This window comes from Monodelphis domestica, chromosome 7, assembly GCF_027887165.1.
Source record: "Monodelphis domestica isolate mMonDom1 chromosome 7, mMonDom1.pri, whole genome shotgun sequence".
In the NCBI taxonomy this organism is placed as follows: domain Eukaryota; kingdom Metazoa; phylum Chordata; class Mammalia; order Didelphimorphia; family Didelphidae; genus Monodelphis; species Monodelphis domestica.
The window spans coordinates 288,446,482-288,471,643 of record NC_077233.1 but is presented as its reverse complement, the minus strand read 5'-3'; the positions used below and the strand labels follow the sequence as shown (position 1 = coordinate 288,471,643).

Below are 25,162 nucleotides of genomic sequence, written 5' to 3'. Positions count from 1 at the left end.
TAGCCCTAGAGACGGGAGGTTCTAGGTTCAAATCCGGCCTCAGACACTTCCCAGCTGTGTGACCCTGGGCAAGTCACTTGACCCCCATTGCCTAGCCCGTACCACTCTTCTGCCTTGGAGCCAATACACAGTATTGGCTCCAAGGCGGTATTGACTCCAAGGCGGTATTGACTCCAAGGCGGAAGGTAAGGGTTTTTAAAAAAAAATAGAAGTTGTCTAGGAGAAGAGTTTCTTTCAGAGTCATGAAAAGTATCACCAACACCCATTAGTATGCTTTCTGGGCAAGGGATTACCTCGTTGGGTGGTGAGGATTCTGCATTGGCAGACTCAGAGCCTTGAAATTGGCAAGTTTTTTGGTGTTCATAAAAATCATATCGGTTTACGGTGTTATGACAACGGGAGCAAACAACCAGGTCATCCTCAGGATTGGGACTTGGTTTTTTCCTCGACAGAGCTAGTTCACTTGCAAAATGCTCTGGCCTCTGAGGGGGTGTCTGGCGTTGCTCTTCAGGGAGTTGATCGTTTTCTTCATTCCATTTCTCCAGACACTGCACCTCATGGGCAAGAAAGGCCTCCACGACAATCTTCTGGTCACAGATGTAACAGTTGATTGTCCTTGGTAGGAACATGAATTCAACAAACATTTCCTGCTCGGTAGGACCAGTCTGTAGTAGGTATTTAGGGAGAAAAGTACAAAGAATGAAATAATATCTATACACAAGGAACTTCTATTCTAACTCTTTCTCTGTCTTTCTCCTCTCCTCCCCCCCCCCATCTCTTTCTTTACTTCCTTTTCTCTCCCCTTTTTTTCTCTATTTATGACTGTCTTTGTCTGTCTCTCGGTGTCAAGATCTGATCAACAAATTACTGGTGGGTAGATGAACCTGGATGAGAGAAATCATTCTGGGATTACAGGAGGATCGAAGTGACAGACTGAAAGACAGACACACAGAGACTTCTTGCTGATCAGTGACAAAGTTTAGTGATTTGGGGTACATACTTTATAGGGAAGGTGACATACACCAAGGGATTAGGTAAGCCTTCTGCATAGACAATGGTTCATAATAATTTACAAGATAGAGACAATGGATGTAGAGTACTTCCGTGACTCTAAGCAGAGTTTTCTATAGGAAAATAAGTCACCAGTAAATATGTAACCATTTAGTTCAGATTCTCGGGGGGGGGGTGTGGAGGGGGGAATTGCTTCAGTGGGATTGTCTAGAACAACCAGTTATTTACTGAGCATATCAGGGAGGGATGAAAAGGAGGAGTTTGGGGGCCTCATGTGATGAGTGATTCTGTCCAGACCATGGCTTTGATTTTACTAGGGTCTACTTTCACTACTGGGGGGTCTCTCTCTTCCTCTCTCTTTCCCCTCTTTCCTCTCTGATATTGTTTCTCTTAATGAATTCAGTTTACATGATATCATGGATGAATAAAGACATTCTAAAAACCTAAGTACAAAAAGAGAAACAAGCTTTCTACAGTGCCTTTTTGTGCCACACTTAGAATTTGGGACTTTTTGGTATACAAGAAAATTCATAATAATTATAGCAATAGCAAATATTTATATAGCATTTCATATATACCAGGCACTGTCCTAGTAATTATTTCATTATATTCTCACAATATACATGGAAATTAGGCTCTATTATTATCCACATTTTACAGAAGAGGAAACTTTGGTAAACAGAGGTGAAGTGACTTGTTCCAGGTCACATTTTTGTACATGTCTGAGGTCTTTCTGACTTCAGGTCAAGTGTTCTATCCTTTGTATGACTTAGTTGGCTCTTGACTTCTTTCATTAAGTGTTCACTTAAAATTAATACAATATCTTAACTTTTTCTGGTGTTTCAATGTAATCCTTTGGGGATTTTCTGAATTTTAAAATATCAGGGTTTCTCTGAAAAGAACTGGAAGAAAAGAAGAACAGAAACCAAGGAGATGAAAAAGTAAAAAATCATTGCTGTTTTGTGTTAAAAAATTACTTGTACATTTCAGGATTCCCCATTCAGTCATATCACACAATTTATTTGATTATGGACTGATCTCCTAATCAGCATTTGAGCAAGCAAGTCATAGAAGGTAAGTTGAGGCTAACTATGGCATCAAAGGAGGGCAGGACTCTTTAGACATTCACCCCCAGCCCTTACAATCTCATTCCCCCATCTCTAGTCAACCTTAAATGGCTGGGTAAAAAGTAGAGTCGCTAAAGAATTACTCCACAAAGAAAGGAAAACTTGATGTAATAACCACTGGGCTGGTCCAGGGGAGAACAAGACCCATTCATATTGCAGGAGCAGGAGATTCAGTGGAAGGGAGGGACTCGGGTTATCTCTTGTAGCAATGAAGAACACTTAGCTAGCACACAGAATGTCTTTAATATTAGCCTGCTAGATTGGCTAGATGGAATAGTGGATAGAGTGCAAGGTCTGGAATCAGGAAAACCCAAGTTCAAATCCAACCTCAGAATCTTACTAGCTATGTCACTGGGCTGACCTCCAGGAGGCCTCAGTTTCTTCTTTAAATGGGGATAACAATACCCACATCAAAGGATGATCATGAGGATTAGATGAGATAATATTTGTTCAGTACTTAGCACAAAGTGCCTGGAACATAGTAGGACTATATAGATGTTTATTCTTTTCCCCTTTCTTTCTTCCTGAACATGAAGTAACAGCTGTGTCAAAGTAAGTACTTCATTTTATTAACTCTCTGTTGACTATTTAAAAAAAAATTTAATGGCTTCAAACAGTGGTCTGTGAGTTCCCAAATGAACTCTAATGTGTATTGCTTTAGTCATCTGTGATTTTTGACACAGATTTTATTTTAGACAAATGAACTGAACATAATTAAATGTTACTAAGTTTTACCAAAAGTCAATTCCTAATCCAGATGACTGAAATAAACCACAATGAATTTTGGCTATCGAAATGGGAGCTAGAACTTCTCAACTCAGACACAGCATTAATGACTCATTTGCCAAAAACAGCCTCTCCCAGAGATAAAGAATAATACCGGGGAACAGAGTTTCCATCTTTCTTCTCCTTCCCTTTGACAGTAAAGATTCAGAGAAGGAAGAAACAAGAGGAGTCATGATTTCTCTGCTACAGGAAGCAGGACACCCTCCCCTCTGGTTCACCGAGGCTCCCTTAAGAGACAAGTTAGACATTTTAAGAAGTTGTCCAGGAAAAGAGTTTCTTTCAGAGTCATGAAAAGTATCACCAGCACCCATTAGTATGCTTTCTGGGCAAGGGATTACCTCGGTGGGTGGTGAGGATTCTGCATTGGCAGACTCAGAGCCTTGAAATTGGCAAGTTTTTTGGTGTTCATAAAAATCATATCGGTTTACGGTGTTGTGACAACGGGAGCAAACAACCAGGTCATCCTCAGGATTGGGACTTGGTTTTTTCCTCGACAGAGCTAGTTCACTTGCAAAATGCTCTGGCCTCTGAGGAGGTGTCTGGCGTTGCTCTTCAGGGAGTTGATCGTTTTCTTCTTTCCATTTCTCCAGACACTGCACCTCATGGTCAAGAAAGGCCTCCACGAAAATCTTCTGGTTACAGATGTAACAGTTGATCGTCCTTGGTAGAAACATGAATTCAACAAACATTTCCTGCTCAGTAGGACCAGTCTGTAGTAGGTATTTGGGGAGAAAAGTACAAAGAATGAAATAATATCTATACACAAGGAACTTCTATTCTAATTCTTTCTCTGTTTCTCCTCTCTTTTCTTTCCCTTCATATCTCTTTCTTTATTCCCTTCTCTCTACTCCTTCCTCTCTCCATCTCTCCATCATTTTCTGTCTCAGTGTTGAGATCTGATCAACAAATTAATGATGGGTAGATGAACCTGGATGAGAGAAATCATTCTGGTATTACAGGAGGCTCAAACTGACAGACTGAAAGACAGACACACAAAGACTTCTTGCTGATCTGTGACAAAGTTTAATGATTTGGGGTACATACTTTATAGGGAAGGTGACATATGCCTAGGGATTAGGTAAGCCTTCTGCATAGACAATGGTTCGTAATAATTTACAAGATAGAGACAATGGATGTAGATTACTTCAGTGACTCTAAGCAGAGTTTTCTATAGTAAAATAAGTCACCAGTAAATATGTAACCATTTAGTTCAGATTCTCGGGGGGGGGGGGGATTGCTTCAGTGGGATTGTCTAGAACAACCAGTTATTTACTGAGCATATCAGGGAGGGGTAAAAAGGAGGGGTTTGGGGGCCTCATGTGATGAGTGATTCTGTCCAGACTATGGCTTAGATTTTACTAGGGCCTACTCTCACTACTAGGGGGATAGATCTTGGTCTCTCTCTTCCTCTCTCTTCCCCTTCTTTCCTCTCTGATACTGTCTCTCTTGATGAATTCAGATTACATAATATCATGGATGAATAAAGACTTTCTAAAAACCTAAGTACAAAAAGAGAAACAAAATTTCTACAGTGCCTTTTTGTGCCACACTTAGAATTTGGGATTTTTGGGGGCAGCTGGGTATCTCAGTGGATTGAGAGCCTGGCCTAGAGATGGGAGGTCCTAGGTTCAAATCTGGCCTCAGCCACTTCCTAGCTGTGTGACCCTGGGCAAGTCACTTGACCCCCATTGCCTAGCCCTTACCACTCTTCTGCCTTGGAGCCAATACACAGTATTGACTCCAAGACAGAAGGTAAGGGTTAAAGAAAAAAAAAGAATTTGGGATTTTTTGGTATATCAGAAAATTTATAATAATTCTAGTAATGGCAAATATTTATACAGCATTTCATATATACCAGACACTGTACTAATTATTTCATTATATTCTCAAAGCAATCTTAGAAAATAGACACTCTTATTGTCACCATTATACAGAAGAGGAAACTTTGATAAACAGAGGTGAAATGTCTTGTTCCAGGTCACATGGCTTGCACATGTTGTGAATTGTACTCCACCCTGCTTAATCTTTAGAATTTTACCAACCAGGAGTGTATACACCCCCATTTAAGGATTGTGTGTGTGTGTGGGGGGGAAGGTCTATGACCTGAGTATGCTAGCAAATTATAAATCAGAAACAACTGACTGACCCCCTGGGCTGTCCAAAGCTAAGTTTAAGCCACCATTGGTACATGTGAGACACAGGAAGTGTTTCTGCACTCCCCTGGCTCAGACCAGGCTGGAGAAGATCTTCTTCCCTTTTCTCTCTCTCTCCTTCATTCTTAATTTCTTCTTTCTATTGTAAATAAAGCACCATAAAATTCCATTCTGACTTGAATATTTCATTGGGACTTAGAATTTATATTCCTGGCAACCAACTAAATAATATATTCAATCTCAACCCTAAATTTTGCCCCTGACAATGTCTGAGGTTTTCCTGACTCCAGGTTAGATGTTCTATCCATTGTACCACTTAGTTGTCCCTTCAGTTCTTTCATTAAGTATTCACCTCAAAACTATACAGTATTTTAACTGTTTCTGGTGTTTCAATGTAATCTTTTGGGGATTTTCTAAATTCAAAAATATATGGCTTTCAGTGTAAAAACTGGGAGAAAAGGAGATCAGAAAAAACTATACAGAAAAAAAATCTTAAATCATTACTATTTGATCTTGAAAAATTACTTTCACATTTCAGGGTTCCCCACTCAGTCAAATCACCCAATTCAATTGAGTGATCTCCTAATCAGCATTTCAGCAAGCAAGCAAGCCCTAAGAAGGTAAGCTGAAGCTCATTATGACATCAGATGAGGGCAGGGCCCTTCAGGCATTCACCCCCCTCTCCCCCCTCACAATCTGATTCCCCCATTCTAGTCAATCCTAAAGGGTTGGGTAAAAAGTAGTGTAGTTCTTTTTCCCACAAAGATAGGGAAACTTGATTTAATAAACACCAGGCATGGGCCAGGGGAGAACAAGGTCCATTCCCTTCCCAGGAGCACGAAACTCACTGAAGAGAGGGACGTGGCCTATATCTTGTTACAATGAAGAGCACTTAGCTAACACAGAGAGTATTAGCCTGCCAGATTGGCTAGATGGCATAATGGATCGAGTGCAAGGTCTGGCATCAGGAAAACCCAAATTCAAATCCAAGCTCAAAACGACAAGCTATGCCACTGGGCTGAACTTCAGGAGGACTCAATTCTTTCTTTAAAGGGAGATAACAATAACTACACCAAAGGGTTACTGTTAGGATTAGTTGAGATAATATATGTACTGTACTTAGCACATACTACCTAGAACACAGCAGGACTATATAGATCTGTATTCCCTTCCCCCTTCCTTTCATCCTGGACATGAAGTAACAGTTGTGTCAAAGTATATCCTTCATTTTATTAATTCTCTGTTGACTATTGAAAAAAGAAATATTTTTAAATGGCTTCAAAAAAGAGGTGTGCCAGTTACCAAAAGGACTGTAATGTGTATTGCTTTGGGCATCTGTGATTTTTCACATAGATTCTATTTTAGGCTATTAAATTCAATATAACTAAGTATGACTAACTAAATGGGGTCAAAAACCAATTCCTACTGCTTATAATGGAAACAAACCACAGTAAATCTTGGCTATTGAAATAAAATTGAAATTGAAACATGAAAAATATCTTTTTTAACACAGACACAGTATTAATGACTCATTTGTAATAAACAGCTTCTCCCACAGATAAAGAATAATACCGGGGAACAGAGTTTCCATCTTTCTTCTCCTTCCCTTTGACAGTAAAGATTCAGAGAAGGAAGAAACAAGAGGAGTCATGATTTCTCTGCTATAGGAAGCAGGACACTCTTGCCTCTGGTTCACCGAGGGTCCCTTAAGAGACAAGTTAGACATTTTAAGAAGTTGTCCGGGAGAAGAGTTTCTTTCAGAGTCATGAAAAGTATCACCAGCACCCATTAGTATGCTTTCTGGGCAAGGGATTACCTCGTTGGGTGGCGAGGATTCTGCATTGGCAGACTCAGAGCTTTGAAATTGGCAAGCTTTTTGGTGTTCATTAAAATCATATCGGTTTATGGTGTTGTGACAACGGAAGCAAACAACCAGGTCATCCTCAGGATTGGGACTTGGTTTTTTCCTCCATAGAGCTAGTTCACTTGTAAAATGCTCTGGCCTCTGAGGAGGTGTCTGGCGTTGCTCTTCAGGGAGTTGATCGTTTTCTTCATTCCATTTCTCCAGACACTGCACCTCATGGGCAAGAAAGGCCTCCACGACAATCTTCTGGTTACAGATGTAACAGGTGATCATCCTTGGTAGGAACATGAATTCAACAAACATTTCCTGCTCGGTAGGACCAGTCTGTAGTAAGTATTTGGGGAGAAAAGTACAAAGAATGAAATAATATCTATACACAAGGAACTTCTATTCTAATTCTTTCTCTGTTTCTCCTCTCTTTTCTTTCCCTTTATATCTCTTTCTTTATTCCCTTCTCTCTACTCCTTCCTCTCTCCATCTCTCCATCATTTTCTGTCTCAGTGTTGAGATCTGATCAACAAATTAATGATGGGTAGATGAACCTGGATGAGAGAAATCATTCTGGTATTACAGGAGGCTCAAACTGACAGACTGACAGAGAACACTTGGCTGATCAGTAACAAAGTTTAATGATTTGGGGTACACACTTTATAGGGAAAGTGACATATGCCAAGGGATTAGATTAGGTATGCCTTCTGCATAGATAATGGTCAGTAATGATTTACAAAGTAGAGACAATGGATGTAGATTACCTCAGTGGCTCTAAGCAGAGTTTTCTATAGATAAAACATGACAGGTAAATATGTAACCATCTAGTCCAGATTCCCAGGGGGAAAAAAATTGCTTCAGTGGGATTGTCTAGAACAACCAGTTATTTACCAGGCACATCGGGGAGGAGTGAAAAGGAGGGGTTTGGGGGCCTCATGTGATGAGTGATTCTGTCCAGACTATGGCTTAGATTTTACTAGGGCCTACTCTCACTACTGGGGGGTAGATCTTGGACTCTCTCTTCCTCTCTCTTCCCCTTCTTTCCTCTCTGATACTGTCTCTCTTGAATTCAGATTACATAATATCATGGATGAATAAAGACCTTCTAAAAACCTAAGTACAAAAAGAGAAACAAGCTTTCTACAGTGCCTTTTTGTGCCACACTTAGAATTTGGGATTTTTTGGTATACAAATAATTAATAATAATTCTAGTAATAACTAATATTTTCATAGTTTATCACATATACCAGACACTGTCCTAATTATTATTTCCTTTGATCCTCACAACAATTTTAGAAAGTAGGTGCTGTTATTGTTCCCATTATTCAGAAAAGGAAACTGAGAGAAATGGAGGCAAAGTGGTATGTTCCAGGTCACAGGGCTTATACATGTCTTAGTCTTCCTGACTCCAGGCCAAATGGTCTATCCATTATACCACTCAGTCGTTCCATGAGTTCTTTCATTAAGTGTTCACTTCAAAACTATACAGTATCTTAACTTTTTCTGGGGTTTCAATGTAATCTTTGGGGGATTTTCTAAATTCAAAAATATATAGCTTTCAGTGTAGAACATGGGAATAAAAGGAGAACATAGATAAAAAATCATAGATCATTATTATTTTATTCCAAAAATGTACTTGTACATCCAGGATTCCCCACTTAGACAAATCACCCAATTTGACTGTTTATGGATTGATCTGCAAATCAGCATTTCAGCAAGCACACACTAGAAGGCAACCTGAGGCTCACTATGGCATCAAAGGCAGGCAGGGCCCTTTGGACATTCACCCCCAGCCCTTACAATCTCATTCCCCCATCTCTAGTCAACCCTAAAGGGTTGGGTAAAAAGTAGAGTAGTTCTTTAGGCCCCCAAGATAGGGAAATTTGATGTAATAACCACCGGGCTTGGTCCAGGGGAGAACAAGACCTATTCATGTTGCAGGAGCAGGAGATTCAGTGGAAGGGAGGGACTCGGGCTATCTCTTGTAGCAATGAAGAACACTTAGCTAGCACATAGAATGTCTCTAATATTAGCCTGCTAGATTGGCTAGACGGCATAGTGGATAGAGTGCAAGGTCTGGAATCAGGAAAACCCAAGTTCAAATCCAACCTCAGAATCTTACTAGCTATGTCACTGGGCTGACCTCCAGGAGGCCTCAGTTTCTTCTTTAAAGGGGGGTAACAATACCTACATCAAAGGGTTATTGTGAGGATCAAAGGAGATAACATTTGTGTAGCACTTAGCACAAAGTGCCTGGAACATAGTAGGACGATATCGATGTTTATTCCTTTCCCCTTTCTTTCCTCCTGAACATGAAGTAACAGCTGTGTCAAAGTATATCCTTCATTTTATTAATTCTCTGTTGAGTATTTAAAAAAAAAATTTAATGGCTTCAAACTTTGGTCTGCGAGTTACCAAAAGTACTTTAATGTGTTTTGCTTTTGTCATCTGTGATTTTTGACACAGATTCTATTTTAGGCTATTAAACTCAGCATAACTAAGTATTAGTAACTAAGTATTACCAAAAGTCAATTCCTAATCCAGATGACTGAAATAAACCACAGTGACTCCTGGCTATCGAAATGGGAGCTAGAACTTCTCAACTCAGACACAGCATTAATGACTCATTTGCCAACAACAGCCTCTCCCAGAGATAAAGAATAATTATATATATAAAAATATATATAAAAATAATAAAGAACAAAGTTTCCATCTTTCTTCTCCTTCCCTTTGACAGTAAAGATTCAGAGAAGGAAGAAACAAGAGGAGTCATGATTTCTCTGCTATAGGAAGCAGGACACCCTTGCCTCTGGTTCACCGAGGGTCCCTTAAGAGACAAGTTAGACATTTTAAGAAGTTGTCCAGGAAAAGAGTTTCTTTCAGAGTCATGAAAAGTATCACCAGCACCCATTAGTATGCTTTCTGGACAAGGGATTACCTCGTTGGGTGGTGAGGATTCTGCATTGGCAGACTCAGAGCCTTGAAATTGGCAAGTTTTTTGGTGTTCATTAAAATCATTTCGGTTTACGGTGTTGTGACAACGGAAGCAAACAACCAGGTCATCCTCAGGATTGGGACTTGGTTTTTTCCTCGACAGAGCTAGTTCACTTGCAAAATGCTCTGGCCTCTGAGGGGGTGTCTGGCGTTGCTCTTCAGGGAGTTGATCGTTTTCTTCTTTCCATTTCTCCAGACACTGCACCTCATGGGCAAGAAAGGCCTCCACGAAAATCTTCTGGTTACAGATGTAACAGTTGATTGTCCTTGGTAGGAACATGAATTCAACAAACATTTCCTGCTCAGTAGGACCAGTCTGTAGTAGGTATTTGGGGAGAAAAGTACAAAGAATGAAGTTATGTCTCTCTCTATATAATATATACAGGAACTTATTTTCTAACTCTTTCTCTGTTTCTCCTCTCCTTTCTTTCCCTTTCTATCTTTTTTCATCCCTTCTCTCTCCCCTTCCTCTCTCCATCTCTGCCTGTCATTTTCTCTACATCTCTTTTTTACCCATCTTTCCTCTCTGATTCTGTCTCTTGATGAATTCACATTATATAATATCATGGATGAATAATGAAATTCTAAAAAAGTAAGGAAAAAATAGAAGCAACCTTTCTACCGTGACTTTGTGTGCCACACTTTGAACTTGGGATTTTTGGTATAAAAGAAAATTAACAATAATAATAACAATCACTAATGTTTATATAGCACTTCATTTATACCAGACCTAACTGACCTAATTATTATTTCTTTTATTTTATTAAAAAAAATTTAAAACCTTTACCTTCTGTCTTGGTATCAATACTGGGTATTGGTTCTAAGGCAGAAGAGTGGTAAGGGCTAGGCAATGGGGGTCAAGTGACTTGCCCAGGATCACACAGCTAGGAAGTGTCTGAGGTCAGATTTGAACCCAGGACTTCCCATCTCTGGGTCTGACTCTCAATCTACTGAGCCACCCAGCCACCAATTATTATTTTATTTGATCCTCACAACAATCTTGGAATGTAGGCGCTTTTATTTTCCCCATTAGACAGATGAAGAAACAGACAAACAGTGAAATGAGTTGTTCAGGGTCACAGGGTTGTACTGACTCCAGGTCTTTCATAAGTGTTCACTTCAAAACTATATATTATCTTAATTTTTTTCTGGTATTTCAATGTAATCCTTTGGGGATTTTCTTAATTAAAAAACATATTGCTTTTATTCTAAAAAATTAGAAGAAAAGGAATACCTTTGACCCAAAGAAACAGAAAACTACTAAAGAAGAACAAAACCATGGAGATGAAAAAATCATAAATCATTACTATTTTATTCTGAAAAATTACTTGTACATTTCAGGATTCCCCCAAGAATCAAATCACCCAATTTGGTTGATTATTGACTGATCTGCTAGTCAGCATTTCAGCAAGCAAGCAATAGAAGGTAAGCTGAGGCTCACCATGGCATGGAAGGAGGGTAGGGCCCTTTGGACATTCACCCCCTGCCCTCACAATTTGATTCCCCCATCTGTAGTCAACCATAAAGGATTAGGGTAAAAAGTAGAGTACAGTGGTACCTTGATACACGCTCACCTTAATTCACGAGCAATTTGAGACATGAGCAGTCACGATCGGGATTTTTTGCTTTAAGTCAGGATAGGATATTTGAATCACGAGCTTCCGCCACTCTCCACTACATAGCCTGCCGAATTTTCGGTTTCACAAGTTACACGAGGCTGTCTCATTTAGTTCAGTGTTTATCTGGCCGTGGGAGCATCTGTATTGAATTGCTTTTGGTTTCTTCTTTTTTTTTTGTCTTTTTTATCAGTTATTTGGGCAAATTTCTTAACTTTTTACCATGTGTTCTGACTATGGAGGAATTGAAGGAGTTACAGCAGCAGCAGCATACAGAGGTTTTGCAGGAAATTAGTGGGGAGGAGCCCGAGATGGATGAGGTAATCAGTACAAGCGAGATTAAGGAAATGTTGAAGATTTGGGAAAAAATTAAACAGTTTATTGAAAAGAGATACCTGATCAACATCAACCCTATACCAAGATAATTTCAAAATGGGTAAATGACTTAAATATAAAGAGTGAAATCATAAATAAATTAGGTGAACATAGACTAGTATACCTGTCAGATTGGTGGGAAAGGAAGAATTGAAGACCAAGCAAGAGATAGAGAACACTGCAAAATGTAAACTGAATGAATTTGATTACATCAAATTTAAAAGTTTTTTACAAACAAAATCAATGTAACCAAAATTAGAAGTAAAGAAACAAGCTAGGAAAAAATTTTTATACTAAAACTCTCTGACAAAAGTTTAATTTCCCAAATACATTAGGAACTAATTCAAATTTGCAAAAAATCAAGCCATTTCCCAGTCGACAAATGGTCCAAGGACATGACTAGGCAGTTTTCACTGAGGAAATCAAAACTATCAATAAGTACATGAAAACGTGTTCTAAATCACTCCTGTTTAGAGAAATGCAAATAAAAACAACTTTGAGGTACCATCTCATACCTAGGAGACTGGCCAATATGGCAGCAAAGAAAATTGATAAATGTTGGAGGGAATGTAGCAAAATTGAGAAACTAATGCACTGCTGGTGGATTTGTGAATTGGTCCAAACATTCTGGAAGGCAATTTGGAATTATGAGCAAAGGAATTTAAAAGAATGGCTGCCCTTGGATCCATCCACACCACTGCTGGGTTTATACCCCAAAGAGATAAGGAAAAATACTTGTACGAAAATATTTATAGCTGTGCTCTTTGTGATGGCAAAAAATTGGAAAATAAAGGGGTGTCCATCAATTAGGAAATGGCTGAACAAATTGTGGTATCTGATAGGGATGGAATATTATTGTGCTGAAAGAAATGATGAACTGGAGGGATTCCATGTGAACTGGAAAGACCTCCAGGAAGTGATACAGAGTGAAAGGAGCAAAAGCAGGAGAACATTGTACACAGAGACTGATACATTGTGGCACAATTGAATGTAATAGACTTTTCTACTAGCAGCAATGCAATGACCCAGGACAATCCAGAGGAACTTGGGAGAAAGAACGTTATCCACATCCAGACAAAGAACTGTGGGAACAGAAATGCAGAAGAAAAACATATGATTGATCATGTAATTTGAAGGGGATATGATTGGGCTTTTGATGTTAAAAGATCACTCTATTGAAAATAGGAATTACATGGAAATAGGTTTTGAACAATGATACATGTACAGCCCAGTGGAACTGCTTGTCAGGGAGGGAAGAGGGGTGGGAAAAATTGTAAATCATGTAATCATGGCAAAAGATTTTAAATAAATAAATAAATAAGAGCACTAGAAAAAAAAGACACACCTAGAGAAAGTTGCAACAGGTCATGCATTGGAGCTGTGTGACAACACTTGTTTCACACATGGAAACATTCTGAAAGGGAGGAAGAAACAAACTTCCAAGGAAAGGTTTTTGTCGAAACGGCCTCTAAGTGAAATAGAGGAAAGTGTGGCAAAAAAGCCAAAATTTGAAGAAAATGATAAGTAAAGTAAAAAAATAGCAATTAAGGCTAGCAATAAAGTTGCATATCACAAGTAATGTGTAAGGTCAATTTTGCATTTAAATATAGTGTTAAGTGTGTAAATAACATTTCATAAAGCAAGTTTATTTCTTTACATTCTTTCTTATTATCTATAAATATATTTATTTGTTATTTATAAAATACATTTTCATATTTAAAAGCATAAACAAACAATTTTGTTTTGGGGGCAGAATAGATTAATTGCATTTCCATTAATTTAAATGGGGACATTTGATTTGACACATGAGCAAATTGGGCTATGAGCTTGGCGATGGAATGAATCAAACTCATGTGTAAAGGTACCACTGTAGTTCTTTAGCCCCCAAAGATAGGGAAACTTGATGTAATAACCACCGGGCATAGTCCAGGGGAGAACAAGGCCCATTCCCAATCTAGGAGCATGAGAGTCAGTGAAAGGGAGGGATTGGGGCTCTCTCTTATAGCAACAGAGAGCACTTAGCTAGTACACAGAATGTCTTTAATATTAGCCTGCCAGATTGGCTAGATGGCATAGTGGATATAGTGCGAGGTCTGGAATGAAGAAAACCCAAGTTCAAATCCAACCTCAGAATCTTACTAGCTATGTCACTGGGCTGACCTTCAGGAGGCTTCAGTTTCTTCTTTAAAGGGGGGTAACAATACCTACACCAAAGGGTTACTGTGAGGATCAAACAAGATAATATTTGTGCAGCACTTATAAGGCACAAAGTGCCTGGAACATAGTAGGACTGTACAGATGCTTCTTCCCTTCCTCGAAGCTTCCTTTCCTCCTGAACATGAAATAATGGCTGTGTCAAAGCAGAGCCTTCATTTTATTTAACTGTCTGTTGACTATTTTCAAAAATGTAGGTCTGTGAGTTACCCAAAGTCCTCTAGTGTGTATTGCTTTAGTCATCTGGGATTTTTGACACAGATTCTATTTTAGTCAAATAATCTCAACATAACTAAGTTTTGCCAAAAGCAAATACTGAACTAAACCACAGTGAATCCTGGCTATTGAAATGGGCGTTATAACTTCTCGACACAGACACAGCATCAATGACTCATTTGCCAACAACAGCCTCTCCCAGAGATAAAGAGCAATACCAAGGGATAGTGTCCAGCTTTCTTCTTCTTCTTCCTTTTGACAGTAAAGATTCGGAGAATGAAGAAACAACAGGCAAATCATGATTTCTCTGCTATAGAAAGCATGACGCCTCCCCTCAGGCTCACCGAGGGTCCCTTAAGAGACAAGTTAGACATTTTAAGAAGTTGTCCAGGAGAAGAGTTTCTTTCAGAGTCATGAAAGAGTCACCAGGCCCCATTAGTATGCTTTAGGGACAAGGGATTACCTTGTCAGGTGGTGAGGATCCTGCCTTGCTGGTTTGTGGATGTATTTTGACTGCCTCTGCCATTTTGGCCCCACTTTCATAGGTGCCAGTCCCAGACACTTGCCCTTTGCAAAATTTCTGGTGTACTTGAAAACGATCTGCCTTCACGGGCTTGTGACACAGGGAGCAAACGATGGGCTCGTCCTTGGGACGGTCGTTGGAACTTGCTTTTTTCTCAGGCTTGTCTAGATTATTTGGAAACTGCTGCGGTTTCTGAGGGGGCATCTGGCGAAGCTCTTCGGGGAGTCGATCGTTCTCTGCTTTCCATTTCTCCAGGCACTCGGCCTCATGGGCAGGAAGGTCCTGGCTGACAAACTTCTGGCCACAGATGTAACAGATGGCAGTCCTGGGTAGGAACATGAATTCAACAAACATGTCCTTCTTGGTAGGAGGACTTTGCTTACAAGTTCTTTGGTGGATGGCAAGATCAACCGGCCAGAAAGTTTGCCCACAGTATTCACAAGGCAATTGCTGAGGCTGACCATTCTGCAAGGCAGCTTTTTGGAGAGAGTGCAGATTGTTAGAGACAGCCGTGCCGAGGGGTTGGGGTTTTCTGGGCGGTTGTCTCTTTAGGTGTCTGGGCAACTTGTTGTTTTCATTATGCCACTTCCGCAGGCACTGGGGCTCATGGATGGCAAGGGACAGAGAGCCAAATTCTCTTCCACAGATATAGCACAGTTTAAAAGCTGGTCTTCGCGGGGGGATGATAGGATGGCTGTCTGTACCACTAGATGCACTTTCCCTACTGGATCTTTTACGTACAATGACAGTACTTGGTCTCTTTACCTGACTGGCCTTTTTAATGACCTTAGAAGTATGAAGTCTTTTGGTTTCTGATGAATCACTGGAATCACTAGAAAGGACTGCATGGCTAGGCCCTGCTATACTGTGTCTTAAGCCACGGATACTCTTTTCCTTCGATTTTTCCATTCAGGATGCTCTCTCTTCCTGTACTGCTTGCTTTAATTTAAGGCAGGGCTTAGGGTGGGCTTCTTAGTATGACGGCTGCTGATGTTGGCTGAAGCCCCATGTTGCTGCAAGTACCATAATCCCAAAGATCTAGTATTCAAAACGTCATTGCAGAGCAATGGTCTGGAGAGTTGTAAAGTCTCCATCAAACCCTTAGAAGTCTTTGAGTCCTAAAAGAAAATGTAGACCAAATGATTATCATTATATAGCAAAGGTAGCAAATAGAAGCCCTGGCGGGATACATGGCTTTTCAGAGCTTTGAGAGCCCTTAAGAAAACCTGAAGAACGAAACCCGACCACCACGTAGTGGGAGCAATGCCTTATTTCTGTTCGAATCCAAGGCAAATGATTCCAAATCACAGGGAAACAAGTGGATGCTCCAACTAGTACTGCCAAGCAGAAGTGAAGAACTCTATGAAGATCCACCGCATCTAATATGATTCCCCACCCCTAGTCAAGCATAAAGCATTAGGTAAGAAATAGAGTCGTTTCTTAACCCCCCCCCCCCCCAAAAGAGGGAAACTGGCTACATAAACCACTGGGCATGATTCAGAGAATGTCCTACTTATCATAGGGGATGCAATGCTAAAGTAGGAAATGAAAAGATAATTGGAACAAGCTAGTTTGACCTTGGAGCACAACCTGAAGCAAGGCAGATTCTCAACAACCCCAAAGGTGGCTTTACATATGAGCATCACATGGTCAATACCTGATTTGATATTGATTATTTACTTGACAGCCAAAATAGAGAAGCCCCATGCAGTCAGTTAAAACAAGGCTTGGAGCTCAACGCAGCTCAGATCATGAGCTTCTTATTGCAAAATTTAGATTTCCAAATTGAATAAAGTAAGGAAAACCATCATATCATATAGAAAAGACATAAATAACATCTCTTATGAATATGAAGGTGAGGTGATAAAGAAATTCAAAAGATTTTATCTCGTAGATAGAGTGCCTGAAGAATTATGGACAAAGGTTTGCAGTATTGCAAAAAGGCAGCAGCAACAACAACAACAACAAAAATTCCAAAGGAAAAAACAGCAAGAAAGCAAAATGGCTGTCTGATGAGGCTTTACAAATAACTGAGGAAAGAAGGAAAGCAAAAAAGAAAGGAGAAAGGGAAAGATATACCCAATTGAATGCGGAATTCCAGAGAATTGCAGAGAGAGATAAGGTTTTCTTTTTCTTTATTTTTTGGGCTCTTTTGCTATTTTATTTTATTTTTTATTAAAAAATTTTTTCCATGCTTTCATATTTTGTTTTGTTTCCCTCTTGTCTTTCCTCCCCTCTCCTGAATCCAATAAACACCTCCACTTGGTTATACAAATGTTATCACTTAAACCTATTTCCATATTATTCATTTTTGCAATAAAACAATCTTTTAAAACCAAAACTCCATATAAACATCATTTGTTTTTCTTCTGTGTTTCTACACCCACAATTATTTCTCTAGATATGGATAACATTCTTTCTCATAAGTCCCTTAGGATTATAGCAAAGTCCATTACATTGAACTGTTATACAATGTTTCACTTTCTGTGTATAATGTTCTCCTGGTTCTGCTCATTTCACTCTGCATCAGTTCCTGGAGATTCTTCCAGTACATATAGAAATCCTCCAGTTCATCATTCCTTACAGCACAATAATATTCCATCACCATGTTATACTACAATTTGTTTAGCCATTCCCCAATCAAGGGACACCCTTATATTTTCCAATTTTTTGTTACTACAATTTTTGTACAAATATTTTTCATTATTATCTCTTTAGGGTAGAAACCTAGTAGTGGTATTTCTGGATCAAAGGGTATGCATTATTTTAAAGTCCTTCGGGCATAGTTTCAAATTGCCTTCCAGAATGGTTGGATCAATTCACAACTCCACCAGCAATGCATTAGCCATAAGCCCTCCAACATTTGTTATTTTCCTTTATTGTTATATAGGCTAACCTGCTAGGTGTGAGGTGGTACCTCAGTGTGCTGATTTGCATTTCTCTGCTTATAAGAAATTTAGAACACTTTTTCATGTGTTTACTGATAGTTTTGATTTATTTATGTGAAAGCAGCCTATTCATGTCCCTTGACCATTTGTCCATTGGGGAATGGCTGGATTTTTTTGTACAGTTGGCTTAGGTCCTTATACATTTAAGAAATTAGACCTTTGTCAGAGGTTTTTGTTATAAATCTTTTCCCCAATTTGTTGATTCCCTTCTAATTTTGTTTGCATTTGTTTTGTTTGTACAAAACCTTTTTAATTTAATGTAATCAAAATTATTCATTTTATATTTTGTGATATTCTCCATCTCTTGCTTGATCTTACATTCCTTCCTTTCCCATAGATCTGACAGGTATGCTATTCTATGTTCACTTAATTTACTTGTAATTTCTCTCTTTATATTTGAGTCATTTATCCATTCTGAATTTATCTTGGTATAGGGTATTAGAAGATGATCTAAGCCTAGTCTCTCCCATGCTGTTTTCCAATTTTCCCAACACTTTTTGTCAAATAGTGGGTTCTTGTCCCAAAAGTTGGGATCTTTGGGTTTATTAAACCCATCTTGCTGAGGTCATTTACTCTGAGGCTATTCCATTGATTCATCTTTCTATCTCTTAGCCAGAACCATATTGTTTTGATGATTACCACTTTATAGTACAATTTAAGATCTGATACTGGTAGGCCTTCACATTTTTTTTTCATTAGTTCCCTTGATATTCTTGATGATAAAGTTTTCTTAAATGAGCAAAACAAAAAATAGAAGACACCAATAAAATAGGAAAGATGAGATTTTTTTGAAGAAAATTAGACATATTAAGGAAACATTTCATATGAAAACTGGCATGATAAAAGACCAAAAAGGTAGGGACTTAAAAGAAGTAAAATAGATTAATAAGAGATGGCAAGAATATACAAAACTGATATCAAGAAAGCACTTAATTTCACTAATAGCCATGATGGCATGGTTATTGATCTAAAGCCAGATATCCTGGAATAAAGTCAAGTGTGTCTTAAAAAGCATTGCTAACAATAAGCTTAGTGGAGGCAATAGACTTCTAGATGTGCTACTTAAAATCCTAAAAGTTGGGGGCAGCTGGGTAATTCAGTGGATTGAGAGCCAGGCCTAGAGAGAGGACGTCCTAGATTCAAATTTGGCCTCAGACACTATCTAGCTGTGTCACCCTGGGCAAATCACTTAACCCCCACTGCCTAACTCTTACTGCTCTTCTGCCTAATAATAATAATAATAATCAACAACAATAACAATAATAATACTAATAACAAATAAAATCCTAAAAGTTGATCCTGTTTAAGTGCTGCACTTAATATGCCAACAAATTTGGAAAACTCAGCAGTAGCCATTGGATTGGAAAAGATCCGTTTATGTCCCAGTCCCAAGGAAGGGTAATGCTAAAGAATATTCACATAACCAAACAATTGTACACCTGTCACATGCCAGCAAAATACTGACTTAAGATTCTATAAGATCCCTTCAGAAATATGTGAGGAAGTGAAAGCTTGTTTTTGAAGAGGCATAAGAATTAGAGACCAAATTGCCAACATTTGTTGGGTTATGGGCAAAACAAAGAAGTACCAGAAAAACATTTGTTTCCGTTGTGTTTATACTTAAACCTTTGACTCTGTGCATTACAGCAAAATGTGGCAAGTCCTCAAAGAGTTGGGGGTACCAAATCATCTTATTTATCTCCTAAGGAACGTGTATATGGGTCAAGAAGCAAGAGTTAGAATCAAACATGGGATAATGGATTGGTTTACGATTGGGAAAGGAGTACAATGAGGCTGTATATTGTCACCTTTATCTTTAACTTACATGCAGAGTGCATCGTGCAAAATGCCAGATTGGATGAATCAAAAGCCAGAATTAAGGATGTCAGAAGAAATAACAACAATCTCATATATGCAGATGATACCACTCTATTAGCAAAAAGTGAAAAAAGAATTAAGAAGGCTCTTAATAAGGATGAAAGAGGAGGGTAAAAAGAGGTAAAAGATGAATTGGAGCTTAATCTTAAAAAAAAAAAACTTAAAAACTAAGATTACAACAATGATTTCATCACTTCCTGTAAAGTAGAAGAAAAAATGGAAGCTGAATCATATTTTATATATTCTTGGGTTCAAAGATCACTATAGATGGTGATTGCAGCTATGAAATTAAAAGACACTTCTTGGAAGGAAAGCTATGGCAAATCTGACAGCCTACTAAAAAGCAGAGACATCATCTTGCTAACATATAATCTATAAAATCAAAGCTAAGATTTTCCTATTGGTAATGTATGGCTGTGAGAGTTGGGCTATTAGGAAAGGTGAGTGCCACAAAATCAGTGTCTTCAAATTGTGGTGCTGGAGATGACTTTTGAGAATCCTTTGGACAACAAATAGATCAAATTAGTCAAAAAGTAAAGAAAGAAAAAGAAAAAAGAAATAAATTCATTTCAAAACCAATATTGAAACCAAAGCTTAACGACTGACTTCTTCATACTCATTGTAAAGGACTGTGATGCTAGGAAAGTTTGAAGGCAAAAAGAGAAGGTGACAGCAAAGGATGAAATGGAAAGTGTCATGGAAGCAACAAATATGTGTTTGGACAGACATTAGATGAGAGAATGGAGGACTGAAGGGCCTGACATGTTATCATCCATGAAGTCACCAAGAGTTGTGCATAACCGAATGTCTTGAAAAATAAAATGTGATCTATAAGAGTCTCACTTCATTCCAATTCTTGGGCAGAACCATGAGGTTGGACTGAATCAAGCCTGGCCCAGCACTACTATGAACTGTATATAAGTTGTAATTTAAACAATAATAGCCTATAAGTACTTTTAATAGTGTTGTGCCACAGAGACATGGGCCTCCTCTAACCAATTAGCAATAGAGGACAGCATTTTAATGTCAAAAATAAAATAAATATTAACATTTTTGGAAAATGTTTGCCATTGTTATGTGATGATTGCCGATACCAGTGATGCATTCTGGTTCCCAAGAAAGACACTGGTACATTAAAGAATGAACAACAGCTTTGTAGACATATTATATGAGGATCAGCTGAAGAAAGCTGAGGACGTTGAGCCAGGAGAAAAGACTACTGGGAGAGAGAGAAGGGACATGTGCATTTTCTTCAATTATTTTAAGGGATTTTGTGTGGCAAAGGAATTAGACAATAGGGTACAACTGAAAGCAATGAGGGAAAGTTTCAGACAAGCAAATTTGGGCTTAAAGTAAGGAGAAACTTTCTAACAACTAGAAAAATCCCAAACTGAAAGACTGCCCTGAAAAATAGTGACCCCTTCCCTCCAACTCTTCCTACCAGAAGGTATCGAGCAAAGTTGCCTGACCAATTGTTGAGCATATTATAGGGGGAACCACTATTTATATACGAATTAGATCTAATGGGCTCTAAGGTTCCTCCTAACGGATTCTGTGATGTAATTATATTTGAGTTAGAGACTAGAAAATGAAGTGGAATTAGATAGATTCCAGAAAGGTTTCTTTGTACATGTTTCACCATGTCAAGATGTCCTTGGTGTTCTGTCTCCTCCCTTACCCAGATTTCCACAGAAGCTCTGGCCCCTCTTTCTCCTCTCATGAACCTGTTTCCTTTTTTCTACCCCCCTTTCCTACTCCTGAGTAAGAACACATCTTTGGGGGTCTGGGGCTCTTCATCCAATTTTCTCTCCTATTCACATCTTCTTCTGCCAGCCAAAATCATGTCGTGGGCGGGCACAAAATGTCTGTACATTTCATTCAATGTCTGCTCCTCTCTATTCAGTATTGAATGTTCTTTTCAAAGTCTTCTTCCCGTAACACTTCATCAGGATTATCTCAGATCTGGGGCTTACACTAAGAATTCAACTTGAACTCTTCACTCTGTCATGGACAATTAAGAAACTTAAACATTCCAGTGAAAGAAAGGGGATTGGAGGCACACTCACAAAGAGCAGATACATTTTCAATCAACCGTTAAAAGGATTTCTAGTCACACGCAAATCTCTGAGGCATCGTTTTCTTTTATTTTTTCCTTTCCTGATAGAGGCAAGATCCTGAGCTATGATTTCATTAGTGTTGGGATCTCCCAGCACGGTAAGTCTCCCCACCAAAGCAGATAAGCAACTCCACAACAGGAAGTATCCTCTATCACTGAAGTGATTTTTCTGTGGTTAATACAGCTTCTAACTGTTATCATTGAGGTATGAATTCGGGTCTCCTTGACTCCAAAGCTAACTCTGTGTCCAGGTCGCTCACACTGCCTGGACATCCTCCAGTGCTAGTTTGGGAATGTGGATCTCAGTAACTAAAGTTGAAAAGGGGCTGGAGAAATGATGCCAATCCCTGTTCAGTCTAGTCTTATGAAACCTAAAGTAGTAGGCTCTAGTGCTAGTGTTCCACTCCTTTGCTCCTCCTCATCCTAGGGCACAGCAAGGGTGCTGGCTAATGGGAGAAGAAGGGTACTGTTCTATGTGGCAATTCCTACTTTTTCACAAAGGTTTGCCTGGTCTACCTTTAGAGGAAAGCACTTAAGATTTGCAGAGCACTTTACAACGTATTCCCATTTTCATCTCAGAACCACCATGGGAGGCAGTTATTGGGAATGATCATTCCCATCTTACAGATGAGGAAAATGAGGAAGAGAGAGTTGAAACAACTTACCCTAGGGCCCCACAGCTAGTAAGTGTCTGAGGCTGTATTTGAACTCGGGTCTTCCTGACTTCAGGCCTTGTGCTCTATCCATTGTACCACCTAGCTGCCTCTCACCAAGAATGCTATGTAAGTGTCATGGCCTCAAAAACCTATAGGATAACACAAAATGTCAGTATTGGGGGGGATGTCTGAGGTCTTCTAGTTCAACTGTTACCTAACATCACAAACAAGAGTGAAGGCCTCTAGTGACACACAGGAAACCCACTACCTTCTTTCCATTCCACGTTGACTTTCCTCACATTGAACTGAAATTTGCTCCTGAAACACCTACCTATTGTTTTGGGTTCTGTCCCTGGGGCTGCACAGAGCAAGTCTAATGGCCCACAAGACTGGCCTTCAGATACTTGAAAACATGATCATGCCCATTGACCCTCACTCCTCTTCTTCCTCCTCCTTTTTTCAGTCTGAGATCCTTATTGGATTAGTACTCTGTCCCTTGTCCGGAAGACTGGACAACCTCGACTCTAGGTATCTTTTCTAAAATGTTCTCTTTGGAAATGGAATCAATATTTTTCTAAATATTAATTAGAGCCTGACATATATGTGCTTAGAGATGGTACAAATTTCTTTGCCCAGAGGATGTGTGAAATAACGATACTCTATGAGGATTCTCGAAGTCCTCTCTCCTACCACATGGGTTAGGCCAGCTTTTCCCTGAAAGTGACAAAACTCTCCCCAGGACAGCTTCCTCTGTGATTTTACCTAGAGATCCCCTCAATTATTTCTTTATTATTTGTTGGCTCATATTTTCAACTTCCATTCTTGAATCAGAATTCATACCCAAGTCAGGCTCTGCCTCTTCTTGTACTTTTGAATCAAGAGGACAGAACTAGCAGCATCTTCTATGACAAGAAGATTATTGTCACTATTACAAATGACAAACCACCACTGCATATTACTTATCATTGAAATATGATATAGTCATGACCGAGAAAATTGGAAATCATGTGGAGAACTAAACAATCTATTACACTATTGGAATTTAATGCTAGAAAGTCAAAAGAAAGTCTGATGAAAAAGCAAAGATAAAAAAGGAAAAAGGAAATGACTATTAGGAAGTATCAAGTACATGCACTTAAAAAAAAGCTTACCAAATTGGCCCGTTATCCAAATAGATATTTTAAAAATTGTGCTATTTCTACAAGTATGGCCTTTCTAACATGTCTTGAAATATCTTACTTCTGAATCCAGGTGACACTGATTTTCCAAGTTCTTCTGGTCCTGGGACTAGGGAGAAAACTTCATGTATCCACATTTGGAAGGGATATGGAAATCCAGATTGCATATTGGCAATAGATAATAGTTCTGTAAAGGCGAAACGGGATTGGGGGATGGGGAGGAGACACAAATAAAACATTTATTTAGACTTTTAAAAAGTTGTTTCATACCAAGAAATTAAAAGAAATCTACACTAATACAAGGCCACTGTTCATTGGATAGAGGATCAATATGCCTGCAAATGACAATAAAAATAAGAGGAAGGATGGGCTTAGGACTAAGCCATAAGTAAAAGGAATGGCGGATGGTGGACTTTGCTCCTCTCTCTTTCCAGCAACCTTCTGCTAAAAGGCTGCCTGCTTTGAACTAATTTTATCATTGCATCTCCGCTATTTAATGAGCCCCTTAGGCTAGCTTCTGTCAGAGTAGAATTCTTCATTTCTAATTAAGAAGTGCAGGTTCCCTCCCAGACTTCCAGAAGCTGCAGGATAAACGCAGGCAGATAGAGTTATTGACTCAAAGTCAAGGCTAGGGATACTTGAGAGCTTTGGGGCTTGGGGAGATTGAAAACTGAATTTTTATAGACTGTCTTGAACATGGCATCTGGCTGACCACGAAGGGGTAGTAAGCAGGAAGGGGGAAAGCACACAAGAGCTTCTTTTTCTGCTTAGAAAGTGGTCTGAATTCTTCAAGTTTTCTCTGACTTCATCTTTCTCCAGGGAATACTTTAGAGAATAGGGTGAAAAGCACATGGGGACTTTTGAGATAGCTACAGTCCATAGGCTTCGCACTCGCTCATAACTGGAAGGCGACCTTTAGGGAACTAGAGAAAGTTATTTCCCTTCTAACTGGATTGAATCCATTCTTCATCCAACAAAAATCCATAATGTGAGTACCTGGGCAGGGCTATCATGTTAGGCTTTATTGTTAAGAGGTATATTTCAAGTCTACAAAAGCGACTTTGGTGAAGTTTCTTATCTAACTATTTAGTTAACATTTCTATTTAAAAATCAGAATGAATTCTGAGTCTCGATAGTTTAAAAATGCTCCACAAAATCATACTAAATGCCTAATAGTGACACAGAAGTTGCTTTGGGTTCTCAAAATTGGTGCCAGCACAGTATAAATTCTGGCAGGTTCTACTAGCTAGAAAATCTTCAGTATGGTCCTGAGAACAGCCTGAGTCTATCTTCCCAACACCAGCCCAGCTAAGTATGGAACGGTTCATCACCACTAGGCTGATTATTTGAGGATGAATGTGTTGGCTACGGCAACCCACGACACATAAAAAAATAGAAAACTATGCTTGACCCTACATACCCCCTTTCATTTTTGCAGTGATCATGACAGAGTGCTGGTAAAGCAGACAAGGAGGTCCAAGAATCATCTATTATTAATTAGACTATCAACAAATTTTCA

At 39.0% G+C, this 25,162-nt stretch overlaps 1 protein-coding gene across 1 annotated transcript in view; it reads right to left on the bottom strand.

Annotated features, from left to right (window-relative positions):
• Positions 1-23,635, bottom strand: part of ZNF474 (zinc finger protein 474) — a 75,387-nt gene extending 51,752 nt beyond the window's left edge. Inside the window, 6 exon segments of the mRNA XM_056803952.1 lie at positions 294-665; positions 3,263-3,634; positions 6,894-7,265; positions 9,868-10,239; positions 14,808-15,985; positions 23,617-23,635. Of these exon segments, the coding sequence (XP_056659930.1) occupies positions 294-665; positions 3,263-3,634; positions 6,894-7,265; positions 9,868-10,239; positions 14,808-15,776 (2,457 nt within the window). The 5' untranslated portion in view covers positions 15,777-15,985; positions 23,617-23,635.
• Positions 23,636-25,162: the final 1,527 nt, after the last annotated feature.